At 38.6% G+C, this 23,373-nt stretch overlaps 1 protein-coding gene across 1 annotated transcript; it reads right to left on the reverse strand.

Annotated features, from left to right (window-relative positions):
- Positions 1-149: 149 nt before the first annotated feature.
- On the reverse strand, positions 150-17,844 carry cop1 (COP1 E3 ubiquitin ligase). The gene is made up of 20 exons (XM_041991775.1): positions 17,145-17,844; positions 16,976-17,035; positions 16,421-16,518; positions 16,007-16,071; positions 15,788-15,907; positions 11,816-11,884; positions 11,627-11,686; positions 11,408-11,487; positions 11,156-11,219; positions 10,407-10,521; positions 8,063-8,198; positions 7,735-7,878; positions 7,265-7,373; positions 7,090-7,171; positions 6,858-6,974; positions 5,920-6,037; positions 4,445-4,569; positions 4,055-4,215; positions 1,913-1,957; positions 150-1,210 (listed from the first exon to the last, which is right to left on the reverse strand). Exons 1-20 carry the CDS (start codon positions 17,486-17,488, stop codon positions 1,193-1,195), a joined length of 2,130 nt encoding a protein of 709 aa, XP_041847709.1. The 5' UTR covers positions 17,489-17,844; the 3' UTR covers positions 150-1,192.
- Positions 17,845-23,373: the final 5,529 nt, after the last annotated feature.

A 23,373-nucleotide genomic window follows, 5' to 3' on the forward strand; every position in this document is an offset into this window, starting at 1 on the left:
AGAAATATTACAATCCAATGTAAATACCTAAAATTTATATTTGGAAAAGCTTCTTATAAGAAAATGCATCATCAACTTTCCATCATCAACTAATGTATCATGACATTAGAACATATATAGAACTGAATAAAAAAAAAAAAGGACAAAAATGTTTGGAAATAATTTATTCAGTTATACAAATACAAAACACCTCTCTCAATCAGTTATCATAAAATAGGCAGGTCTTGGTGGAGTCTCTTTAATCCTCTCCATGTGTCGGTACAGAGCATCACTCCAACAAACTGACAGCAGTTTTTCCCAATGTACAACGCCGCTCAGTTCAGATGATACGTTTAATCCTACAGTATGTGTAGAGCAATTCTGTTGCTACTTTAAAAGAACTAAAACCGATTTTGTGAGGTTGTCATTTTGCAAAATGCAACAAACATCCCAAGAATGACAAAAAGTCCAGTTCTGCGTGGCACTCTGGCCTTGAGTTAGACAATAATTGCTGTGATTACAAACATAGACTCATTTTGTTCTGATTAACAGAAACATAAGAAGACACTATTTCACATTCTGTCTTAAGCCAGAAAAGAAACTCACTTATGCTTGACAGAATGAAATTCAAGTCATATTTATTAAAACTGCTTTCTCCCAATCTGAAAAACACAAAAACTACACATAAAGGGAAGGGGGGACAAAACAAAACAGAAGGCTGACAAAAACAAGGGGGTATTAAAAGCTTTGTGTGAAGACATCACGTTTGCATGTGATTTTGTCTTGTGCTTTGGCCTTTAAAAGAGAAAATGCATCATACAGGTAGCATTTGGCTGGATGTACCATTGAGACAAACAGCTTAAAAAAAAAGTATAAGCATTGATTTTACCTAAAACCAGAAAGAGGTGTTCTATTGTAGCCAATATAATACGACTGAAAAGAAACACAATTGCTTTATCCAAGGTCTCTTGTTCCTTTTTGTGCCCAAGCTCAATGCACTAAAATAGCAGAACATCTGCAACGCTCGATGCACTGATCCAAAGTCGGTCCTGCTGACCAAAAACATGTAGCTCGATAAAATGAAGACAGGTTCAGTTTATTTCAGCTGTCCTGGTGCTCAGCAGGCATCCTGGGAACTCCCTGCATCTGACTGAATGTTCCACCACAGGGAGGCTGACGGGGGTTCAAACACCCGCTCAAGACAGGCAGGTCTTCAGACAAGCTCAAGTACCTACGAGAAGGAAAAAGTAAACCTATGTTGTCATCTCTGGCATGATAGTGGTAAGAAAAAAATAAAATTAGGCCATATTGTAACAATAATAGCTTGATTTTATTACGTTATTGTAAATTAACAGCATGGATTAAGAGACGGCAGGAAAAATAACTTGTGTAGCATTATTGCTCTTTTAGGTAATATTTTAAAAGATTTAAAGGCATGTTTTTATTCAGATCACAAAAATATATTCTCTCATATGATGCAGATCTTTTTGACTTGATGTAGAGATACAGGGAGTTTATATATTTCTGTATTCATGTTTGTCTAATTCCTGCCTCCTGGACCTTTGCACAGCAAAATAACTACACAAAATGAAGCTGCTATCCCCATGTTTGACTGTATAAGTGGTAGTAAAAAAAAGTGCTGCTATGTATCTGGTTTCCTTCATACATTCAGCTGGGATTTGTGGTAAATAGCTCCCTCAACCCAATCAAACCACAGGACTTTGTGTATCTCATGATCTGAGTGTGACTGAGCTGACTTTCCAAGTGAAACTTCCAGCTGTGTTTTTTTAGGAATGGCTTTGTCTGACCTGATTTGTGGACTGAAGCAGTACTTAAGGCTCTCTGTCATCACAAAGTATATGAAATATTGTAGAAAACTTAACTTCCTGTTCAAAATGCAATATTTAAATTCTACAAGTTTTAAAACACAAACCTTGATTGTTCCTTGACTGTTTGCAGCAATGAGAACATTTGACTCCTGAAAGAAAAAAAAAACACAACATAATGAAGTTTCCAAAAGCATTGAAACTGAAGGTTTTCTGACATACAAATCCTGGTTTTAATGTGCACTTGAAACATGTAAAAAAAGGTGAACTAAAACAGGAACTATTCAGAAACCATTCACTAATGACACGCTTTTAGCTTTCAGTTTTACATTTGCCAGAACATTTTAAATGAGCTAGGGAGAGAGTAAATTTTGGGGTTTGTATCTGACCTGGCAAAGATAAAAATGACATGACTAACTCGCCGTTTTTGGACTCAGCCAACAGACATACTCGTGATTAACATGCGTCTTCCCAGATACGATACAAAATTCCATATATCCTCAAATGAAAGTAAAACTTCTCCATTTTCCTCTTGTGGATGTCCACCACAGCAGTTGTGTTCTCCTCCTCAAGGGACATTTCTGGCAAAGTCCAACTACTTCTACTAAACTACAACTAGTAGAGGCCAGTTAAACAAGCTGATTATAGCCCTTTCAAAACAATCAAAATCGCTCGGAATTTTGCTGATTAAACACAGATATATTCTCAATTTCTCATAAAAAAGTAAATGTTGTCAAGTGTCGGAGTGGTGCAGAATGCTCTCATTGCGCCATTTGTACAATAGATGGTATTCTATCTCTATCATGACTTGCCATGTGCCATGATAGTTACCCGTGCTTTGTTGATGTCGTGCTTTTCATTTACGTTGCATTGCTAAAGTTGTGCTAACCTAGCTTAAGTTACACCCTGTCCATTTATGTTAGCAATAACATTGCAGTGGTTATGCCAACCTAGCATAGTGTTAGCTGACAGCTTAAAAGCCAGTAAGAACCAGCAGAAATAACGTAAATGTACAAAATATTTGAGAGTACAGAACGAGTGTTCATCCCTCCATCAGCTGCATACTGAGAAACATTTAAGAAGGAGCGATGTGAATGCAGAGGGGAAGGGAAAAGTTAACGTTATGGACATTACTCTCTGTCTTCAGCAACAGTCATGATGTCATATAACTTAAGTTTTACTTTGTCAAAAGACAATATAATGTGACTCAGGCTGTAACATCAGCTCACTGTGTGTGTTGTTGTGGAGGAACATAAGTCCATGACTATTTTCTGACCATTATATGTTTAAAATGCAGCTCTGTCAAAGATGACATGTTTTGACATCTGTTTAAGGCGTCTCTGGTTTATATTTTGGGTCATATGAATCATGACTTTATGGCAAAGAAAATAATGGAGTAGAGAAAATGTGATTTACCGTTAAGGGCATCAGAGGGCTGCATAAATGTTTTGGCATTAACCTCACTCGTTATATTGCTTATATAAAGAATGGTCTAAATCTAAAGATAAATCCATTAGTACAACTGGTAGCAGTATTAATGTATGCCCCATAGAAAGAAAAATACAATTAAAATAAATAAAACAGAACTTAGTTTATTCCTCCATATTTTTTAATTAACTGGCTATCAGAATTTCTTTTGTCAAATATCAAATGGGCCTAAAAAAAAATCCATATCGGTTGGGCTATAGTAGGCAACATACTATCTACCCTCATATTCTGACACTACACCGCCTAGTTTTGCTTTAAACCAGTCAATGAAAACATGTCTGATTCACTTTGTTTTTCAAAAGACTGAGCTGGTGGTGAATGAAAATCCACCTACTGTCTGGTTACAAAAGGCTGATTCGGGTAAGACTTTCAAGCTGGGACTGAAACTTCTTTGTTCTGAATCTGTGTCTTGCATAAAAGTAGGGGCTAATACACCTCTGAGCCAGCCAGGCAGGTAACAACAGAGGTGAAATGGTCTGTGTAAAGCTGGTATTGCAGAATGCACCACTCTAAATAAACAATGCTGTAATCCTTCACCTGATTCCAGTGCCAGGTTGTTGTGTATGATCACACATGAATGCGGGACAGGGCTGATTTGCACATTTGAATTACCAAAAACAAACACTGGCAGGTTACAAAGGTCTTTTTTTCTTTTAATACTGATGAGGGCCAACAGATACAGTATGTGAAAACAAACATCTAGTTTGTGTTCTCAAGAAAATAAAAACCATGTAATTTTTGTTTAATATAGGTGAACTCACTCCATCAGGCAGGGCCCTCCAGCAGACAGCACTGACAAACTCATTGGTGTCATCTTCCTTCTTGTCCTTATCCAGGACACTCTTCACTGTGTCAAACTTGAATGTTAACAGTGTCTTGGAAAGTCCTTTATAGTACAGATACAGCGAATTGTTCTCACTGCCTAATTACACACACACACACACACACACACACACACACACACACACACACACACACACACACACACACACACACACACACACACACACAAAATACACACATAAACATAATGTTATATTTCATTTGGATTTTTAGATAAATATTGAAAATTTTAAGGATTTCTGTTTAATTTCTGCTATACACATTAAAAAAAAAAAATACAACTGCTGCTCTTTAAAGTGAGTTCTTACCACAGGCGACATAGTCTCCGTTAGATGCCAGCCCAACAAAGTTCTTCTCATTAATGTGACCCTTGAAGGATCTCAAGCAGTGAGGTTTGTTGACGTTCCACAACTTCAGCTGACTGTCGGTAGATCTACAGATCATAATACAGCGTGTGAACATTTCACAGCAGTGTTTGACAGACTAACGTGTCAACCCTCTTTTTCTAATGAAAGACGTATAAGGTCAGTTTGGTTTGTTTAAACTTGCAATTCCAAGTGTTTGAATAAAAGGAAAAAAATTGAAGTCGCTAATTGTTAACCTACTGCATATCATATTTAATGTGCTTTATTTCAATTAGGACTAGGCGATATGATCTATAACTGATATCCCAATATTTTTTGTTTTATCCCAATACGCGATATATATCTCGATTTTTTGAAATCTCTTCTAAAACAGTGTAAATGACGAATTCAACGTTATCAAGCATAAAAACACACCAATTGGATTTAAGTTAACTCTGCAAAATTTAACTTTGTGATTATTCACTTTCAACAAACTTTATTCTGAACCAGGGACCTGCACTCATAAACTTAATAAAACCCAGTGTTTCTCAAACCATTATATTAAGGGGGCACCCAACCCCCTAACATCAACCCCCACCACCCTAGAAGATTAGGTTTATTTTATTTCTATAATTACTCCATTAATATATATTTTTTCATTCAATTATTATACATTAAAATATCATGTTATTATTGAACTTTTTTCTATTTTGCACCAGATCACAACAGAAGTAATCTAGGATTCCTTTTTCTCTAGAACAGGTTTGTCCGATGGACATATGAACTTCATGTTCACCCGGAAAAGCAGCTGAACAATAAGTCTCCTCATTGTCGTCATTGCAGTGGCAGATCACTGCTTAAAATGGACGTCTCGCATTTACTTCCATCTCTTAACGCTCGTAAACTAGGTAGATAGCTAGCTGCACACTCCTTGTCTCCATGCTTTTTCCTGTCTCCCCTGAAACAACATGTATGCAGGAGAGTTTCCTGGATGGGCGGGGGCGTGAGCTGTCTGTCTGCTGTGAGAGAGAGTAGCCATGCTGTGTGCGGTGAGCTTTACTCCGACCAGCGAACAGAGCGCTATGAAGAAAAACTCATATAGACACTTAAAACGCTGCTTTGACAGTTTATTCTCGATGTTCGAGATCCTATGTAAAACGTCTCAGGATAAATGCAGTATACTTGACATATCGCCCAGCCCTAATTTTTAATTAAACATTAGTAAAAAAAAAAAAATAGAAAGCCAGAAAAAAAAGCATCTCAGTGTCACTTAGGAACATTATAAATACTGATTGACATTATAAATATTAAGAGAATTTCTCAGGAATCTAAGATGAAAATAAAAAGTTAAACATGTCTGGTATTACAAAAGTATTGCTAAAGAAAAGAAAAGCAACATTTCTAAACTCCAGTGTTTAAACTAAATCAAAACGACTTACGCAGAAACAATTTCCTCTCCGTTTACAAACTTGGCATAGGACACGGCTTTCCTGTGGCCTTTGAACACCATGATTGGCTGCTTAGTGTTGCGCAGATCATAGTAGTGGACACAGTGGTCTGTTTGCAAAAGAAAGAGTGAGACGAAAAATAAATGAATGGAAAGAAACCCAGTGAGGATTCGGGAGGAAGGAGAGAACGCTGTTGCTGATGGGGCTGTTGTGGATCTTTTATTGCTGAAAACAACTTACTGTCGGCATGTTGCCTGGATAGAAAGATGGTGGAATGTCCTTATTAACATGCTGAAATGGATGTTTCTAACAAGTACTTTTTTTCCATCAAAGTTGTTTTTCAATTAACGGATCCCTTTGTCAGCTTGCTTTTGCTTCAGGGTCCTAGATTTTGTTCCAGGAGTAAGCCAACAAACCCAAGGTCAAGAACGAGCTTCCTTGTGGAAGCTTAGTGGACCTCAGGGACAGAAGCCGCAGGGTAAAAATGCTGGGGGCAATTTATCTTTGGATACCACAGTTTTTTTTCTTTTGCTCTGCTAGCCTTAAGCTGTGTTATCCAATGTTAGATACATCATGGATTTTCCAATGTATAACTGAATATTTATTACATATCTTTCTGTCCTTTGGGGGAGTAATAAATGCAGTTTTCAACTATTTGTCTGGACCACCAGAGTCTGTGTGGCCGCAGAAGAAATTTAGTAGTCTCAAGCAGTGATGTGAAGTGAGGACAACAATAATACATCAAAATCAGAGAAAAAACATAATTCTAAAAGGAAACAACTGGGTGCAATGCAAAGTTTCTTTTCTTTTTCTGAATATCTGAAAGTAACTAAAAGAAGCAGGAAGGAACAGACGCATAATCCCTCTACTAGAATTACTAATGTTTGCATATATGTTAATTCAATTCACAAAACCAATCCAGACCTTACCTGCACAGCCAAAGGCCAGATGATACCTGGAGGTTGGGCTGAATTTAACACAGCAGACATTAGCTTTAGCTTCGATGCTAGCCACTGAGTTGTCCAGATTGGTTGACCACAACTTCACTGAAGAGGAAACGACAAAATAACAGTAAGCCTTGAGTAAAATTAAAGTACAATGGAGGCTGAAAAGCTGGAAGAGGATTGATGTGAGTTTTCAAACAGTGTGCTCCTCTATTACCTTTAGCATCATCTGAACCAGAAGCTAAGAGCTTGGGGTCCATCAGGTTGAAGTCGACACTCCAACATCTTTTTTCATGTTCCTGAAAAGACGAATGGATGTCTTGTCAAGATGTTGTGACAAAATATCTGCAATTTTAATCATGAGCCTGAAATCGCAGCTCTAGGTAACCTACCTGGTAGACTTTGGAACGCTGGCCAGTGAATCCATCCCACAAAATGACAGTACCCTCATAATCGCTGCTGGCCAGAAGGTTCTTGTGATAACTGCTCCAGCTGATACAGCTATAACAAAAAACGTTATTTTTACAAGCAGCTTTATCTATTTGTATTCAATTTTTGGCCTTTGTGTTAAATTAATTTATTATAAAACGATTCCACAGAAAGTTTGCCTGCTACTGATCTGTTTGACAGCTCAAACTCATCTCCAATTATAATTATAATAACCTACAGTACTAGGTTTTTGTGGCTTTTTTTTTTTTTTGGTGGGTCTGTAAAAGTAAAGGAAATGATGTGATATCTGGTCATTTTTTTTCAATTTTACACTTAGATTGGAGTGGCATTTAAAGGGTTTGTTGGTGAAATTTTAAGGAGCTAAAACATGTATTCACGTCATACTTCTTTGAGTGGAACATTTTTCCCTTACCTGATTTTGGAATTACAGGTCATTTCGTTGACAGGATAGTGGATGTCCACTGCATCCTGGATCACTGTGCCGTATTCAAACACTTTGATCTTTTTGGTCACACCAGCAATGGCAAAATAATCACAGTCGCGGTCAAATTCAATACTGAAACAAAGATGAGGATGCGGTCAGTGATGACAATAAGATCAAACTCAGGACTAGCATTACCTGACCTCCCTCAGGGAATCAGTCACTGCTCTAAAACAAGTTAATGAAGCACTATCAGTCAGAGACCTTTGCTTCATTGAGTGCAAAAGCAATATGCAAAATCAAGCTTTTTTTTTCTAACCTGGAGACAATACTTGAGCCATTATAGAGGTCACTGGCGTAGGAGAGGGTGGCCAGCGGCCGCACAGTGTTGTAGCGTGTGAACTTAGACAAACACTCCATAAAATCGTCCAGCTGATTCAAGTTACGGCCTTCATCTGAAAATGATACACAAATTTGCAAAGAAAATGTGGTAAGAGTGAATAAATATGTCAATACTAAATATTGTAGATACTTGGTTTCATTTAAAATTATTAAAGCCTCAAACAGAAAAGTGGCCTTGTGTTTTATTGCTCCTGAAGCAACATTTCTTTGAGGATTTAGTAACTGTGCTGTTCTGGGGCCTCATTTATCGAGCTGGTGTAGGAACAAAACCCGGCGTACACCAATTATAGTCAACTTTTGGGATTTCTAAAAAACAAACTTGGTGGAAAAATGTCCCTACCTCCACGGCAACCCTGAACCTCCTGTATGACCATAATCTAGAAAAACGGGAAACGGCGACACCAATGGTATGGAATGAAATCAAGGAAATGATGTGAAATATGAGTCATTTGTGCACAATCCACTTTTACCTTTCACACCACATGTTATATATTAAAGCAATTTGCAGAAATGAAAAAAGAGGCCCATTTAATATTAATACTCCTAAGAGTGCACGCTTGGGGAGAAAATACATAAATAAATAAATAAAACAGGATTTTCAAGAAAAAGGGAGATGATATTAATATAAACCTCATCCAATAAAATATGTTCTATCACTGTGAAACAAAACATACATGTTATAAAATACATCCAGCTAAATAAGGTGGACAGTCTGCTGCCAACACGTAGCAGTCAGTGTGAAAAGTAAGCTTTGGTCATTCATTCTAAGACCCAGCAGAGTGGGATGCAGACTGGAGTCTGGAGGTGATGCAACACTTGTGAAGGAGACAAGAAGTGGATTTCCTTTCGTTTATTTTTACACTATTCCTTTTTACTATTGTCCCAAATTCTGTCCACATGGTCTTCATTTCCTGCAACTTCTTGGCCACCTTGTTAATAGCGGTGATTGTGTCCCTCTACACCTGCAGGCCTTCTTTCTGAGTGTAAATACTATTTAACACTAAATAAACTGGTACCAATCTCAGATGTATCTGTACATATTTATTTTATAATTTAAAGCAAATTACTAAAATCCTTCTGCATGGGAGACGGATGCCCTGCCAACTGAGACATCCAGCCTCATCATCCGATGCCTCTGGTGTGTCTTCCCTTCTGACACAGCATTGACAACATCTGCCGCCTGCTGCCGTCCTCTGACACTGGTAATGCCCATGCCGTGCCCAACAATTAAACCTTTTTACGTTTTTTAAACATGGTCCATCAGGATCTCAGTCTCACATTCCACAGAAAGCCGGTTCTATTATAGGCTGTTACCTTAGACCTTTTATGGGCACCACAAGGGTGTGGAAAGGCGTTTCCTCACATGCACCCACTTTAGAGTTGATTCTGATTTATAAACCGGCATGGGATGTGAGTGCGCACGCTTTTATAAATCCGAAAGTTTTTGTCTGCCGCATTTCCCTTTTTCCATACGCACGCCACCTGTAGCCTGCTTTGCTACGCACAGTTTTATAAATGAGGCCCCTGGTCTGTTGCCTTCACCGTTGAGGAAAACTCCAAAAATTCCCACCAAAAACAGCTGCTATACTTCTCTGCATCCACCTCCAAACTGAGCTTGGGAGGCGGAGGCAAAATGATTACACCTGGGTGAAGCAGCAGCAGGGTAAATTTTTAATTTTATTTATTTATTTTTTAATTAATGTAATCTGGCAGGCCAGATATTATTGGCGACAGGCCAGTTTTGGTCCGTGGGTCGCCAGTTGCTGACCACTGATTCCTTCATTTTCTTTACAGCTTATTCCAATTCAGGGTTGCAGGAAAGCTGGAGCCTATTCCAACAATTAGCAGGCAATAGGCAGGGTACACCCTGGACAGGTTTCCAGTCCATCACAGGGTCAACACAGAGAGACAAACAACCATTCACACTCCTAGGGAGAATTTAGAGTGACTAACATGCATGTCTTTGGACAATGGGAGGAACCGGAGTAACCAGAGAGAACCTACATATGCACAGGGAGATTATGCAATCTACACAGAAAGGCCACTGTCTGCACCAGCGACCTTTTTGCTGTAAGACTGCGGTGCTAAGCACCACACCACCGTGCAGCCCTACTGTTCAGAGGAAGAAGAAAAGGTCTTACATTCCCTCCTTCATGCAGGTGTATTCTATTTTCTCCAATGATGTACCACATTAAAACAGCATGATATATATCTAGTTACAGATATATAAACTGTCAACAGCTACAACCTTGGCCAAGTACCTGTGATACGTGACATTTTGTTGGAGAAGTAGCAGTGCTCCAGATCTTCAAAATGAGCGGTAAGCCTCTTTCTTCTTGAGGCCAGAGTGCTGTTGTACCAGGTCTGCCGTTTTCCCTATACAAACAACACCCAAAAAACAAGACAAAACAAAAAACACAAAAAACAATGAACAGATTAGCAAGACCACAAAAAATGACAGCTATTACTTTGACAGAGTTTAATCTCCTTCAGAGTATGTGTATCTGTAGCGATGTTTACATGGACCCCTTTTAAATCATAAAAACAGTCCAATCTGAATAAAAATGGCTCTTTTGAAAACCTCAGACTCATATGACTGGCTCGGTCAGAGCGAATCAATTAGATTGAGAGTGGTGGTTTAAACATTTTTATAGCTTAAACGGAAAATGTTAGCATTTATACAATTAATCTAACAGTTTCTGATTAAAATAAATCTATCTTTCTGCACGCTTAAATCATGTGGGGGGGGGGTAAGGTGATGCAATGAGACTTTTGAATGTGCTTCATTCTTGAACAGTAAACTTAGAAGAGCTCCCTCTTAGTATGTTTTATCTACAGCCTTGTAGTCTATTTCTGGAAATAACAGGATGTACTGAACTATAAAGGTCTACTTTCAGTCATCACTTATTTACAAGCAGAAGCACACCGATGAGTTCTAACATCAGGAATAAAGTCGAGCGAGAACTCAGTTTTTCAGTCAATCTGAATACAAGCGTAGCTTGTGACTTACCTGGGTTGCCCCACCAAATCCTGGAGGTTGGCTGTAATCTGGAGGCTCAATGATCATACCACAGCTGTACAACAAAGAAACAAATCACACAAAACACATTAATATGGGATCCAATATGAACTAGACAATGTCGTGCAAATTCTATTGTAGAGCCAAATGGAAGACATTTTTAACAGTGATGGTAATTCTGAATTTGATGGCTCCCATTTCCTGTACAGATACTATTGATTTGAATCCAGATGTCTGCTGTACCTGGGTCCTGGAGAGGGAGCCTCAACGTTGGGCACCGTACACTCTGCTTCCATCATAGGTGAGTAAAGCCCACTCATTTCCTGAAAAGACAACTAATCTGTTTATATCAAGATGTAATGATGAGTAATTTCTCTATGTTTTTGTCGTAAACAACAAAAATTAGGGTATTAAAAAAGCATATTTAGAATAGAGCAAGTTGTAAAGGTTCTATTTACTAACCTCAACACGCTTAATGTCTTCTTCAAGGAAATTAAGCTCTTTCTGTAGTTGGTCTAGTTGCTGTTGACAAATCCAAAAACACAAATAAATATGCAAATTTTATATATATATATATATATATATATATAAACATTTTTTTGGTTTCTTTCTGTATGTAAATATTTAAATTGTATCTGAAAACAGCAGTACCTCTCTCTTGTTTCTCCTGGCGTCTTTAAGGAACTCCATGAGGATCTGTCTCTGAGCTGCTTGGGATTCCTAATGCAGATAAAGACATTGGACATCATCAAATATGAGTACTGCAGCCTGAGAATATCTTTACTGATCATCTTCAGAGACATTAAGAATCCTCAGCTGAAAGCAAGTTAAAACACAAACATGACTCATTTGTTCAAGTACATGATAAATTCATTCATTCATTCAGTAATTCTAAAGACCAAAGTTGCTCATTTTAATGACCTATTTGGTCAATATTCAACTTCAAAAAGCTGAGAAAGCACACTAACTACATCTGCAACTGAAATAGATAAAAATGCATCGCAGGCTTTTAAGTTTGAAAAATATTCTCTCCCCTTCATTAAGAGATCGAATTAAATAATCTTACAGGATTTTGAAAGTCCAAATGGATAAATTAATACAAAGAATCTGTGATGTAAATAAAAGGCAAGTTTTATCCCCTTTATTTGTAATACGACTTAAATCACACACACTAACATTTAAGAATTACTTAAAATTAACCAGATAAAAGAAAACAATGATAACAGATTAGAGAAAATCTATGGTGCATTAGAGTGCATTTAAACTTAAAATTAAAATCTGTGAGGCTCCTGTTGGAGGGAGATAATAGGATTTCTTGGTAGGTCAAAAAGTTTGGATTTTTAGATTTTACACAGTTAAAAGAAATCAGACTGCTGGCAGCCCATTTCAAGCACTAGCGGAAAAAGAAGCTTATATCTGATCAGAATGCTCTCTCAAGTTCCTCACTTCACAGGGGTCAAATACAGAACTGCAACAGAGATAAAAACACCCACTAGCGTATAGACTATCACACATGATAGTATGGATGCTTATCTGCCTAGAAAAGAAAGCAAAGAAGCATCTTCTATATGGACACATGCTGGCTGTAAATGCTCTGGAGTATTTGCTGCTGCTTTTACTCACTTGCAACTTTTCCAGACATTTTACTGGAAGCTAAAAAAAAGAAGTCAGAAGTGCATGCTGCACACAGTTGCTCCTGAGGAATGTGCCTGAAAAATCATACAGCAAATGCTAATATGTAAGATTGTTTGTTGTCCATAAGTGTGTCCAATATTATTATCCTCACATGTGTAACGTCAGATCAGAACAAAACCTGCTGACTAATTAACAACAGTGACACCAAAATGATCGTTGCAGCAACTTTGCATGTTGCAAGAGCTTACAGTAACACCGTGCACATGTGGAGGACGTCACATGGCCTACAGAACATTAACTGGTGCTAACTCTGCATCACTGCAACACAGCCATTTTGATGACTACAACATACCCAATAGATTCTTTTATAGAGCTGTAAAAAAAACAAAAATAACAAGACATTTTACAGGTGAAACAAAGTTTACAGTGCTCTCTTGTGGGAAAACACAACACTGGCAGCAGTTCCAAATGATATCTGACATCTCTGTTTTTAAGTTACTTAACATATTTGCAGATACTGATTAATGCCCAGTAGTCTCATTTCATCTAAGGTATTGGTTTTGCTCGTGTCAATTTGTATAAAGAAGAGCAAGACAAAAAGTCAGCACATGGTGCTTGACAGACAAAAAGCTAAAGAACAAATAAATTTGTGAGCCTTTATGGTGTATTACATGAGTGTATAACAACTCGATTCAAAACTTGGTAAAGGACTTTTCGGCCTCTGAAACTTAAAGACCAAACAAATATGACAGAACACAAGTCAACAGGACAGGTTGTGGTTCTTACTTCTCTTTTCATGTGTAAACAAATGAGGAAAACAAGAAAAAAAAGGGACTGTTGAGTGTTTCAACCTCTGACCTTCTGATAAAAACAGCATGTTGAACATTACTCAACAGTACCGTTTATATGACTCAATAACTCTTGACTGTTGTCAACACATCCTGAAGGTAATGAATGTGGCCACTTTATTAGGTAGAGTAGTACACTCTAACACAAAAATAAGACAACTACAATAAGATCCAACTATTATGAGGCATAAAAAGTTCACTAACAGGCATTCATTTTGCATTTTGTCACTTATGTCCTATATAGTAATAAGTTTGTACTAGAATGCATTTTAATTTAAGATGTTTGTAATTCTGCTCATACGCATCATAACAAAGGGTAAAGCATTAAAAGTAAATCGCAATAGTGTAGTTTAGTGCAGCTATGTCCTGGGGAGCGTTTAGATGTTGAACTGCAGAGGTACTGAAAGCGAGGATTGAAATAAAGTAGTAGCCAACCAAATCTACCACAAAATACAGTCCTAGTGATTAATGAGTATCCAGGAGCCGCTGCCCATAAATGTCTTCAGGAGAAAAATAAGAATATTGGCAGAAAAATGCAAGCAGAGGGGAATGCAGAGAAGCAAAGAGTCAGCAGGGACATTCATTCTTTAGACATCATTGTTAAAAACAGCAATAACGCTCGTGCCTTGTTCACTACTGTTGACAGGCTAACTAATCCTCCTGTCCTCAGTAACCCCAGAACTTCTATATATCCAGGTCTGGAATGAGTTTTCCCTCTTTCTTTACTTAAAAAGTAAAGAAAGGATATATGTCATAACTATGTCCACTCAGGGGAGACATGGCATTTTTTCCAAATCCGTCCAAAAAACCTGGATGTGTCACCTTGACACCCTGCCAACAGGATTTTTCAAGAATGTTTCAGAATGCATGGCTTCAGATATTTTAACAGATTGTAAACACATCTCTGCTTTCAGATGTCTTCACTCAGACCCTAAAAACAGCTGTCTGGGTGCACAAGTGTTTATCGCTGGCCCTCTGCCTCTGATCTCTGGTGTGAGACCTTCTTCTCTTGCAAGATTAAAACACTGACTTGGTTTACCAATTTCTCACTGGACATTGGTAAGGAGAAAAAAAGTCCACAACAGTATAAAAAAAGGGGATTTCTAAGGACCTGAGATAAAAGGTGATGTTGGAAAAAGTTACAAAACCTCTTTTAAATAATCTGACTCCACTGAAGTCATCATGATTATACGAACACAGAGGAGATTTAACACCACTGTTAGCTTTCCAAAGTGTTGCTGTCCACCAAAGACCACACTAAGAGTAAAGAATGCTGTTGTCCAAGGGGTCACAAAGGAACAGTGGTGTGACAGAGCTGCAATGAGTAAGTCACTGCTCCCTACTAAAAAGATTGTTGCCCATCTACACTTTCTTGCATATGAACTTCCAACCATTTGTGACCTTTATCCAACAGGAATGTTGTGGAAAGCTCTTCAACATGAAACACATGTAAGGAGGTGGTGAGGCTGTTCTGTGTGGATTGATAGGGTTTTAACGCAGGACCAACCCTTATTAACCAAATGGCTATGATTCCAGAAGACATGAGTTCAGTGGTTGACCACATAACTGCAGCTCAAGCCATCGCCGTTACAAAACCCAAGTGTAAACTCTGTTATGATGCTATGTAAACAGCTTTCATTGTTAGCCTTAAAAAATACATTTAACAAAGATAATTTAACTGACAATGAAGTCTCAGTTTTTATTAAGTACATATGAGATAGAGAAAAATAAAAGTATTTTGAGCTGTTTAGTAGCTGCTTACAGGCATTTCAGCATTCATATAAGCAGTACAAATGTCCGCACCATATAAGAGAAATATTCAAGACTTTGGCACATCGAAACCACGAATACCGACAAACAGGCAGGATTAATTGTAATGCCCAACTTTCAAATATAACCTGCTAATATTAATGTGCCAGGATTACATGGTCATCTCATACCATTCTTTTACCAAGCTCTCATGTAAACTAACCCCATCAACACATGGTCTTGGTGCTTCTTCTTTGACCTTCCTCTTAACATTCAGATGACTCAAGTTATCACAGTAACACCCACTACTGTGGAATACAGACATCTCTTCCAGAAGCAATAAGCATGAAATGCAAGATGCAAACACTTAAGATAAAATTAAATAACTTGCCGCCTCCAGCTGCTTCTTCTTCTGTACCAGAAGCTCCAACATCAGATTGACATTTGCTAGATCCAAGTTCTCCTGATCAGGACTCAAAACATCCTGAAAGACCTGCCACCGAGACCCGTTCTGGGAATCAGACACACAGATGTTGTAAGAATAAGGAAAAATAAATATTGTGCAAATTTCACAAATTTACAGGAAAAGAAAAATAAAGCAGTTACTTACAGGATGATCTAATTTCAGTCTCTTCTCCTCCGACCTTTGTTTGTGTTTAAGAATCAGTTCATTTACTACAATGTGAGAGGATAGAGTTGGATGAGGAAGAAGTAAATAAGAGAACACACTGTAAAAATAGCAGAAACAAGGCTGCAGTTTTACTTCACAGTAAAGCAATGCTTCAAAGGCTGAGTCTGTTATTGTAAAATAAATCAGAGGACTTAACAATATCATTACATCCATGACAGGAACCATGCATTTTCAAAAACAATTTTTATCTCTGGATATGGGATAACATGATAATTTGATCAAATATCTGCTAATGAAAACTGCTGCAAACTTGCTTTCTTTTGCTCAAATGTGAACAAACTATAGTAATATGCACTGTGCAAATAACTCAATCTTCAAGCTCAGAATACCTACCAAGAAAATTGGGATACAGCTGATCCACATTATCAACAATATAGTTACACTTGGGACATCTATTGCTGTCCTCCAAGCTCTGGCGAATACATTTGTAACTGCAAGATGAAAAGAGAAAAAAAGATTTAGAAAAGGAATGAAAATAATTGAAAAAATACAAAGAAATGTAACAAAAAGTACAATTACATGCAAGCAATTAAACGTAGCCAACCCACAGTTGTGCTTAAAGTATGATTAGGAACGTGCTCATCCTTTGTTTACATTACTTTGGCATGTGATTGGCAGCAATTCAAAGATCCCCTTTATGAAAAGTCTGGACTATATGGATCATTTTGGATTTCAAGTTTGTTTTATTATTTCCAAGCACCCCCTAGCTGTAAGCAAGACAGCAACATGCATGCCATTTCTTGAGGACAAAACAAGTTACTGGCTAAATTTTCATAAATATTAACAGGGTTTGCAATTCCTCGGTAGGTGTCTCACAGTTGCCAAACAAATCTAAAGCCAAATAATGTGCAACAACTCTCCCACAATCCCATACAACTAAACACTTACCAAAAACTGTGTCCACACTTTGTCATGTGTGCCTCCTCTATCATTTCGAAGCAAATGGGACTGGAAAAAATAGACAGAAACTTTTGTCAAAAATCAGCTGTCAGACTTTGAATCCAATATCCTGTGAGTATAATTAGTGTTTCTCCCTCAGTAACTAACAAACTCTTACCAGACAAAGTCGTTGCTTTTATCTTCGTATGAATTCAAGAGGCCGTTGTATAATGGTGCTTGATGGAGGGATTTCTTTCTGCTACCCGAGGTCGCAGAGGGTCTGCTCAGGGAAGCAAAACCGCCCCGGGACGACGGCACCGTGGCCAAAGTTGGCACCGACAAGCCTCCCTCGTTGGCTGTTGCCAGGGTCCGGGAGGGCACAATATTTCCAGAATTGTTCCCATTACTTGTAACGGCGTTGCTCCCACCGCCTCCTGCGCTGCTGCTGCTACTGCTACTACTTGTGCTGGGCACTGAACTTGCCCCACCGGCGCTTTGCTGCGGTCGGCTGTTTGACATCATGCAAGGCCGACTAAAAACGCCACCAAAATCCGCTGCCTTGCTGTTCAAAGCATCCGTACAGCGCTGCTATTTGGCTACTTTAGCTGACTGGTAAGCTAGCTGACTTGATTGAATGCTAGCATCCTGGGAGAAAGCAACAGTGGCAAAACATTTAGCGTGTTAAAACCTAACCGTTGGCGTCCTCATTGCGCTCGTCCCTGACGACGGATTACAAAATCATTGGATTGCAAAGGGAGAAAATACACGAATACTGAAACGGACAATAAAATAACCGCAACTGCGTTGTCCAGGAGATTAGCCAGCTAGCTACAGTTAGCAGCGGAGTGATCTCTTTAGTTTCCTCGATTAAACAGATAGCCGCGTTGTGTGTCTGGATTGTAGTTACCGCCCTCTAGCGAGATGGAGTTAAAACAATACACCTGTTGGTCGGTTTAAGCAGTTTTTAAAATGAATGATATGCGTTACCAAGTCTGCATTTCTTTATTTTTCCATCTCAATTTATTATTTAAACACAATTAGAAGAAAAAGAGCCCAACAACCAGTAACTAGAGAAACAAATAGGCTATCATTGTTAATTGTAATGCTGTAAAATGCAAGACTGGTGTAATAGCCTAACCTTTGTTAAACATAGGCTAAATTTGTTAATTGGTTCCACTTTAAAGGTCTACAAATACAGATTATTCACCAGGCCAATTTCTCTGTAATGTAAGTGTATTGGACGACATATGAGACTTTTTTTTTTTTGTCTTTTTTGCCCATTTTTTCTTCGATTTCTTTCTCTTCTTCCTTTGCCCTTCTCCGTTTTTCTTGCTTCCTCCTCATTTGCTTTTTCTGTTTTGAATTAAACAGTTTAAAATGCCTAAAAGTAAAACCACGTATTTCTTATTTTTTAAGTCACAAAGTGAGTGAACACACTAACAAAAGCTACTTGTAGGGGGGGGGTTTCAATAGAGCACTTACATTTTCACAGGTGACATAAACATCAGATATATATTGTACCTCATCAACATGCTAATGAGATCATATTTAGGGCTTACCAGATACAAGACAAACACAGGCCTATTAGCACACAGATAGCTTAACTTAAAGATTAAATGAAATAGGAATTTTTGGGGTTTTAAAACTAATTCCTAAAATATGAATTATAATGTCTTGCTGTAGTGTACTAATCATCCCAGACACAGATTATTCATCTTTAAAATTCTGTTAATATTTGAATCAATATACTGAATCTGATCTTTTTATTGCATTTGCATCAATTACAAGCTGGCAGCTCATATCCAAAACGTTTAGCCAGTCATTGAGCCAAGAAATACAGTGTTGTGTCTCTCTGGCATCCATCTGCAGTTCTGCAAATAAAACCTAAGGCGCACTAACATATTCAGACTCACAGTTTATGCAGCCTGCTACTTGCTTTTCCATCTTTACCTCCACCTGGACAAATAATGGGGTCCTCTGCATGAATTTTCCCATGTTTTTGTTTGTGGAAGAAGTTTATGTGTGTCATTATGGAGTGCAGTTGTGGCATTGGGATTTGAGTGAGAGGAAAATTACTGATTCATTGAGAAGTCTTAATTTAACTGAGGAGGACCACCGTGTAAAATTTCACGAGAATCAAAGCTATGCATTTGTAAATATGTAGGTTTATTACTGATTTTTAAAGAGGAAATGTAAAATAGAAGGTTTATTTAAAAATGGACATTTTGCTAATAAATTCCGACACAAACATCGGTTTTAACCTGAGATTTGTGGACCTTAAGTGCTCCCCTAATTCAGCAACTGCCTTCAGCCTTTTGAGCCAAACACCTGCAGAGCTGTATATACACCGTGTTGCATTTGCGCCCCCCCCCCCCCCCCCCCCCCCCCCCCCCCCCGCCTTCAGCCCCCCCCTCACTCCATTTAATACCAGTGGTGGTGAAAAGCTTTTCTCTCCCCCTGATTTTTTCTTTCTTCCTCTCCCCATTTGTCCTGCACATCAGCCTGGATTTTCTCCTATTGCCCCCCCCCCCCTTTTTTTTTTTTTTTTTTTTTTTGGCATGAAGGCCAGTTTGTGTATGTGTGTATTTGGGGAATGTGTGTGGTGGTGTCAATGGGGTGGAGCTGGAGGGTCAGCAACGTTGGTCTGCTGGATGTTACAGAGAGGTAAGAGCGAAAAGCAGGGAGGGGGGTAAGGAAGCTGAGAAGGGATGAGGAGAAACATGAGTGACTAGGAAAAGAGAGTGTGTGTGTGTGGAAAAAAAGAGAGGGGAAAACAGAGAATGGGCCTCAGGGTTGTTGAGGTCAAGACGGACAAGCTCAGATGAAGGATAATCTGTGGAGGTCCCTTACAGTGGGGGGGTGAGGCCCCGGTGGGGCACACCCATTCAGACATTCACTCTCTACCAGACACTGCACACCCTTTTACCTCTCTCCTTCTTTTTTTCTGTTCTGTCGCTTCGCCTTCATCCTCCATTATTGTGGCATTCTCTTTGCTCCTCTACCAATTGTTTTCCTGTTTCTTTTTGAAAATTTCTCTCAACACACTTGCAGCTGGATTTCAAAGGGCACTTGGCCAGCAGAGAAACTGAATGTTTAGCAGGCAGATCCCTCAGTTAGGCAGGCTGGGATTGTGGAATTCCTGCCTCCCACTCTTTAGGAACTGTTTTTTGCCCCTTCAGGGGCCCCTGCCCTAACTGCCAGCGGCCTCCTCCTCCATCTTCATCTCCAGCCTTGAGCCCTGTTTGCAGATTGAGTCTGACAAAAAAAATAACAGGATTTCGGGGAAATAAAGGGGCATTAATTAAGGGGGTGTGAAACAATAGCTGCCCATACCAGCCTGAATCCCCACCACCACCACCACCACCACCACATAGTGAAGATTAATCTTAATCATGACAACAATGGCACAAATCAACACCAAAAATGTTGAGATGCTTTGAAATAGATACTGAAAACACAAACACTTGCAACCAGCTTGAAATATTTTGCAGTTACAAAAGATTCGTTCCATTTTAAAGATCAGTATAGATTTTGTTTGCTGTTTCTGGAAACATTATGGTAAGTCCACCTGTCTTTTGAGTTAGTGGGACTCAACTAGTTGCCAAAAGCTATTTTCCTATTTGCAAGGTATTTTGTCATGAGTCAAAATATTCATTCAGATGTGATAAGCTGCAAAAAACACTGAGCTGGCTGGAAGAGGAAAAAGAAATTAAATTAATAGTTTTTATATTTCAGGCTTCAGCAACATGCATGTTCTAATCTTACATTTAATAATTTAGCCTTTATTACCTTTATTAGAATACTGCTCCATCTTCTCAGCTTCAGAGTGGAAAATGTGACTTATATTTACTAATTTAAAATGAGGTATTCAGAATCACCTCTTCTGTCATCTAAGCAGGCATGAAATGAAGGAAAACTTTTTTTTTTCTCTACAGTTTAATACTGATGGTTTCCATCATGATAAAGGCTAGTTTAACCAAAATCATCTCCCTCTGAGAAAGTGGCTTATTATAGACAAAGTCAGCTGCAAAAAAAAAAAAAAAAAAAAAAAAAAGAGCAAGTGGACCTGGAGTTATTTGGGCCAGAATAACATATATGAAAAAGAAAACTATACCAATGTTATGTGATCATTATAGATCATTTTTAAGCCTGTGTGTATGTTTATGGATGCATGTCTGTGTGCAGATGCATATAATATGGCATTTTACTTGCTCATTAAAGCAATCTTGCAGTTTGTAAGACAAACAAATAAACATGAATTTGGGGGCATTTTCCCCTTTCCCTTTATACCATTAATATATAAAATATCTAATTTTCCATCTTACCCTTTGCTTCCTCTCCTCACTCAACCCTGTCTTAGCCCTGGCTCGGCCCAAGAAAGAGCTCGGCATAAAACAGGTAGCATATTTTGGAAGAACCCCTTTTCATGTGCAAGACAGATGTTGTGCCTGTTTGTGTTGTACCACTGTAGAACCAGGGCTGCAGTAAGGGAGATAGATAGATCAAGAGAACAGGCAGGCAAGACTAAAAAGACAAAAAGGTAGAAAGGAAAGGAGGGGGCTCCTGACTCTGACCTCTTCTATGTGTATTTGAGAGAATGGAAGTACGAGTTAAGGGTGGCAAGGGAGAGATCAAACACACTTGTGTTGTGTTGAGAAAACATCCTTCCATCTTCATCTCAACCACCTCCAAAGCATTGATCCACTGCAGATTGAGGGCAGAGCCTCCCATTATCATTAGAAGAAAGTGTGCCTGACAATATGACTGTGTTCGATGTGGGATGTGATTAAATTCACAACATTCTCCATTTCTCCAGATCTGGAAAATGAAATTGCAAAGGGTGGGGGAATGAAAGAACAATACAGCACACTTGTTTTCATTACATCACTGCATCTTGCTAACTGCTTCTTTCAACAAGACATTTTTACTTTCTTGTACTGCCACCTTGACTCCAGTAAAAAGATCTGGATACTTGTTCCACCGGCCGGTGATGGATGGATGGGTGGATGGATGAGGTCAGGACAAGAACTACATAAATAAACTTTACAACCTCTTTCCTGTCTCCACTCTGGATCAGAGGGGTGTACAGACAGCACAGGACTGGGCCGGAGGGGGGGTAGATGGGTGGGTGGTGGAGGAGGGAAGAGGATTTCCCTTGTAAAATTCAAGTGTGAAGCTAGGGCAGGACGCCCCCCCACCCCACCTCCCACCACCACACTTCTCTTACCGGTGATGTAAGGGCGGGCAGGAGCTCTCTGATAAAAACCTTTGGACTCGGGGGAAGGAGAGAAATAAAGAGATGGAGGAGTGAATGAAGGTGGATATTACTACTACTGCCTGGACCGGTGCAGAGCAGCAGCAGCAGCAGCAGCAGGGAGACGCTCTCTGAAAACGCACGCAGACGCACAACAAAAACCATAAAAGAGGAGCTGACGTGCAAATGTCGAACTACCATTTATTGGACAAGAACATTTTTTTCTTTTTTTGCCCTCTCTCAGAAATTACAGGACAGCTTCTGTCCGACAAGTTGATATTTCAGGGGCTGACACTTTGCACTTCGCCCCATTTTGCTTTTGCAGTTTGTTACTCTTGACTCACCTTGTAGCCGAATTATTTTTTTGGGGGAAAAAAAACAGGACGCGCTAAACGATGCCACAATGGTCAGGTAAAAACGAATCAGGCGTTTGATTGGGGGTGCTGAAGTCGGATGCAAATGGTTTATATGTCTAAATCTGCACCCACATAGTCCTTAGTAATAAAAACTTGTATGTAACAGGTGATTTTGACCTGCTAAAAATCACCCTAGTGACTTTCAACAAGTGTGTTTTTGCCTCTTGGGTTAGCTGAAAGGTTGGTAGAATTACTGAGGCGTTTTCTCTATCTGATAAAACAAACAAACAAAAACAAAGAAAAAACAGAAAAAAGGAGTCGGTGCACATGAAAAGGAAGAGTACAAAGTGTAGCAGTGGGGAGATCCATCGCATCTGCGTAAAAAAAGGACAAAGGGTTAATTTGGCTGATCATTTTCTTTGAATATTTTCTTTATATTCTATCTAATATAGACTCTAATATAAAAAAATAATAATATTAACATGTAATGAGTCCACGTTTGAAAGTTTGAATGTGACATCATTGCTGTTAGTTTGAACTCTTAAATGCACTGATAGTTTTTTTTAACACTCTCCATTCTTATGTTTTCTTATCACTTACGTAGCTAGAATAATTTTTTTTATCTATATATCGTTTAAATAAATTAATAAAAAGTTTTATAGCCAAGCTGAAGAAATGTGTAGGCATAATCCTAAAAACACAGCAAACCTCTGGCTGCTTACTTAGAGTTTTTTTTTTTAAACCTTTCCCCTTTTTTTCTTTATTCAATACAAAACTCTGCCAAATACCTTCCTTAA

This window comes from Melanotaenia boesemani, chromosome 8 (assembly GCF_017639745.1).
Source record: "Melanotaenia boesemani isolate fMelBoe1 chromosome 8, fMelBoe1.pri, whole genome shotgun sequence".
NCBI lineage: Eukaryota > Metazoa > Chordata > Actinopteri > Atheriniformes > Melanotaeniidae > Melanotaenia > Melanotaenia boesemani.

What these genes read in the sequence shown, in the direction of transcription:
- cop1 (XM_041991775.1), bottom strand. Translation starts at nt 17,488, where the DNA reads ATGATGTCAAACAGCCGACCGCAGCAAAGCGCCGGTGGGGCAAGTTCA. An exon ending in GCTCCCTCTCCAGGACCCAG is followed by an intron (nt 11,220 to 11,407) that starts GTACAGCAGACA and finishes TTTGTTGTACAG; the next exon opens with CTGTGGTATGATCATTGAGC. An exon ending in GGCTCAAGTATTGTCTCCAG is followed by an intron (nt 7,879 to 8,062) that starts GTTAGAAAAAAA and finishes TCTTTGTTTCAG; the next exon opens with TATTGAATTTGACCGCGACT.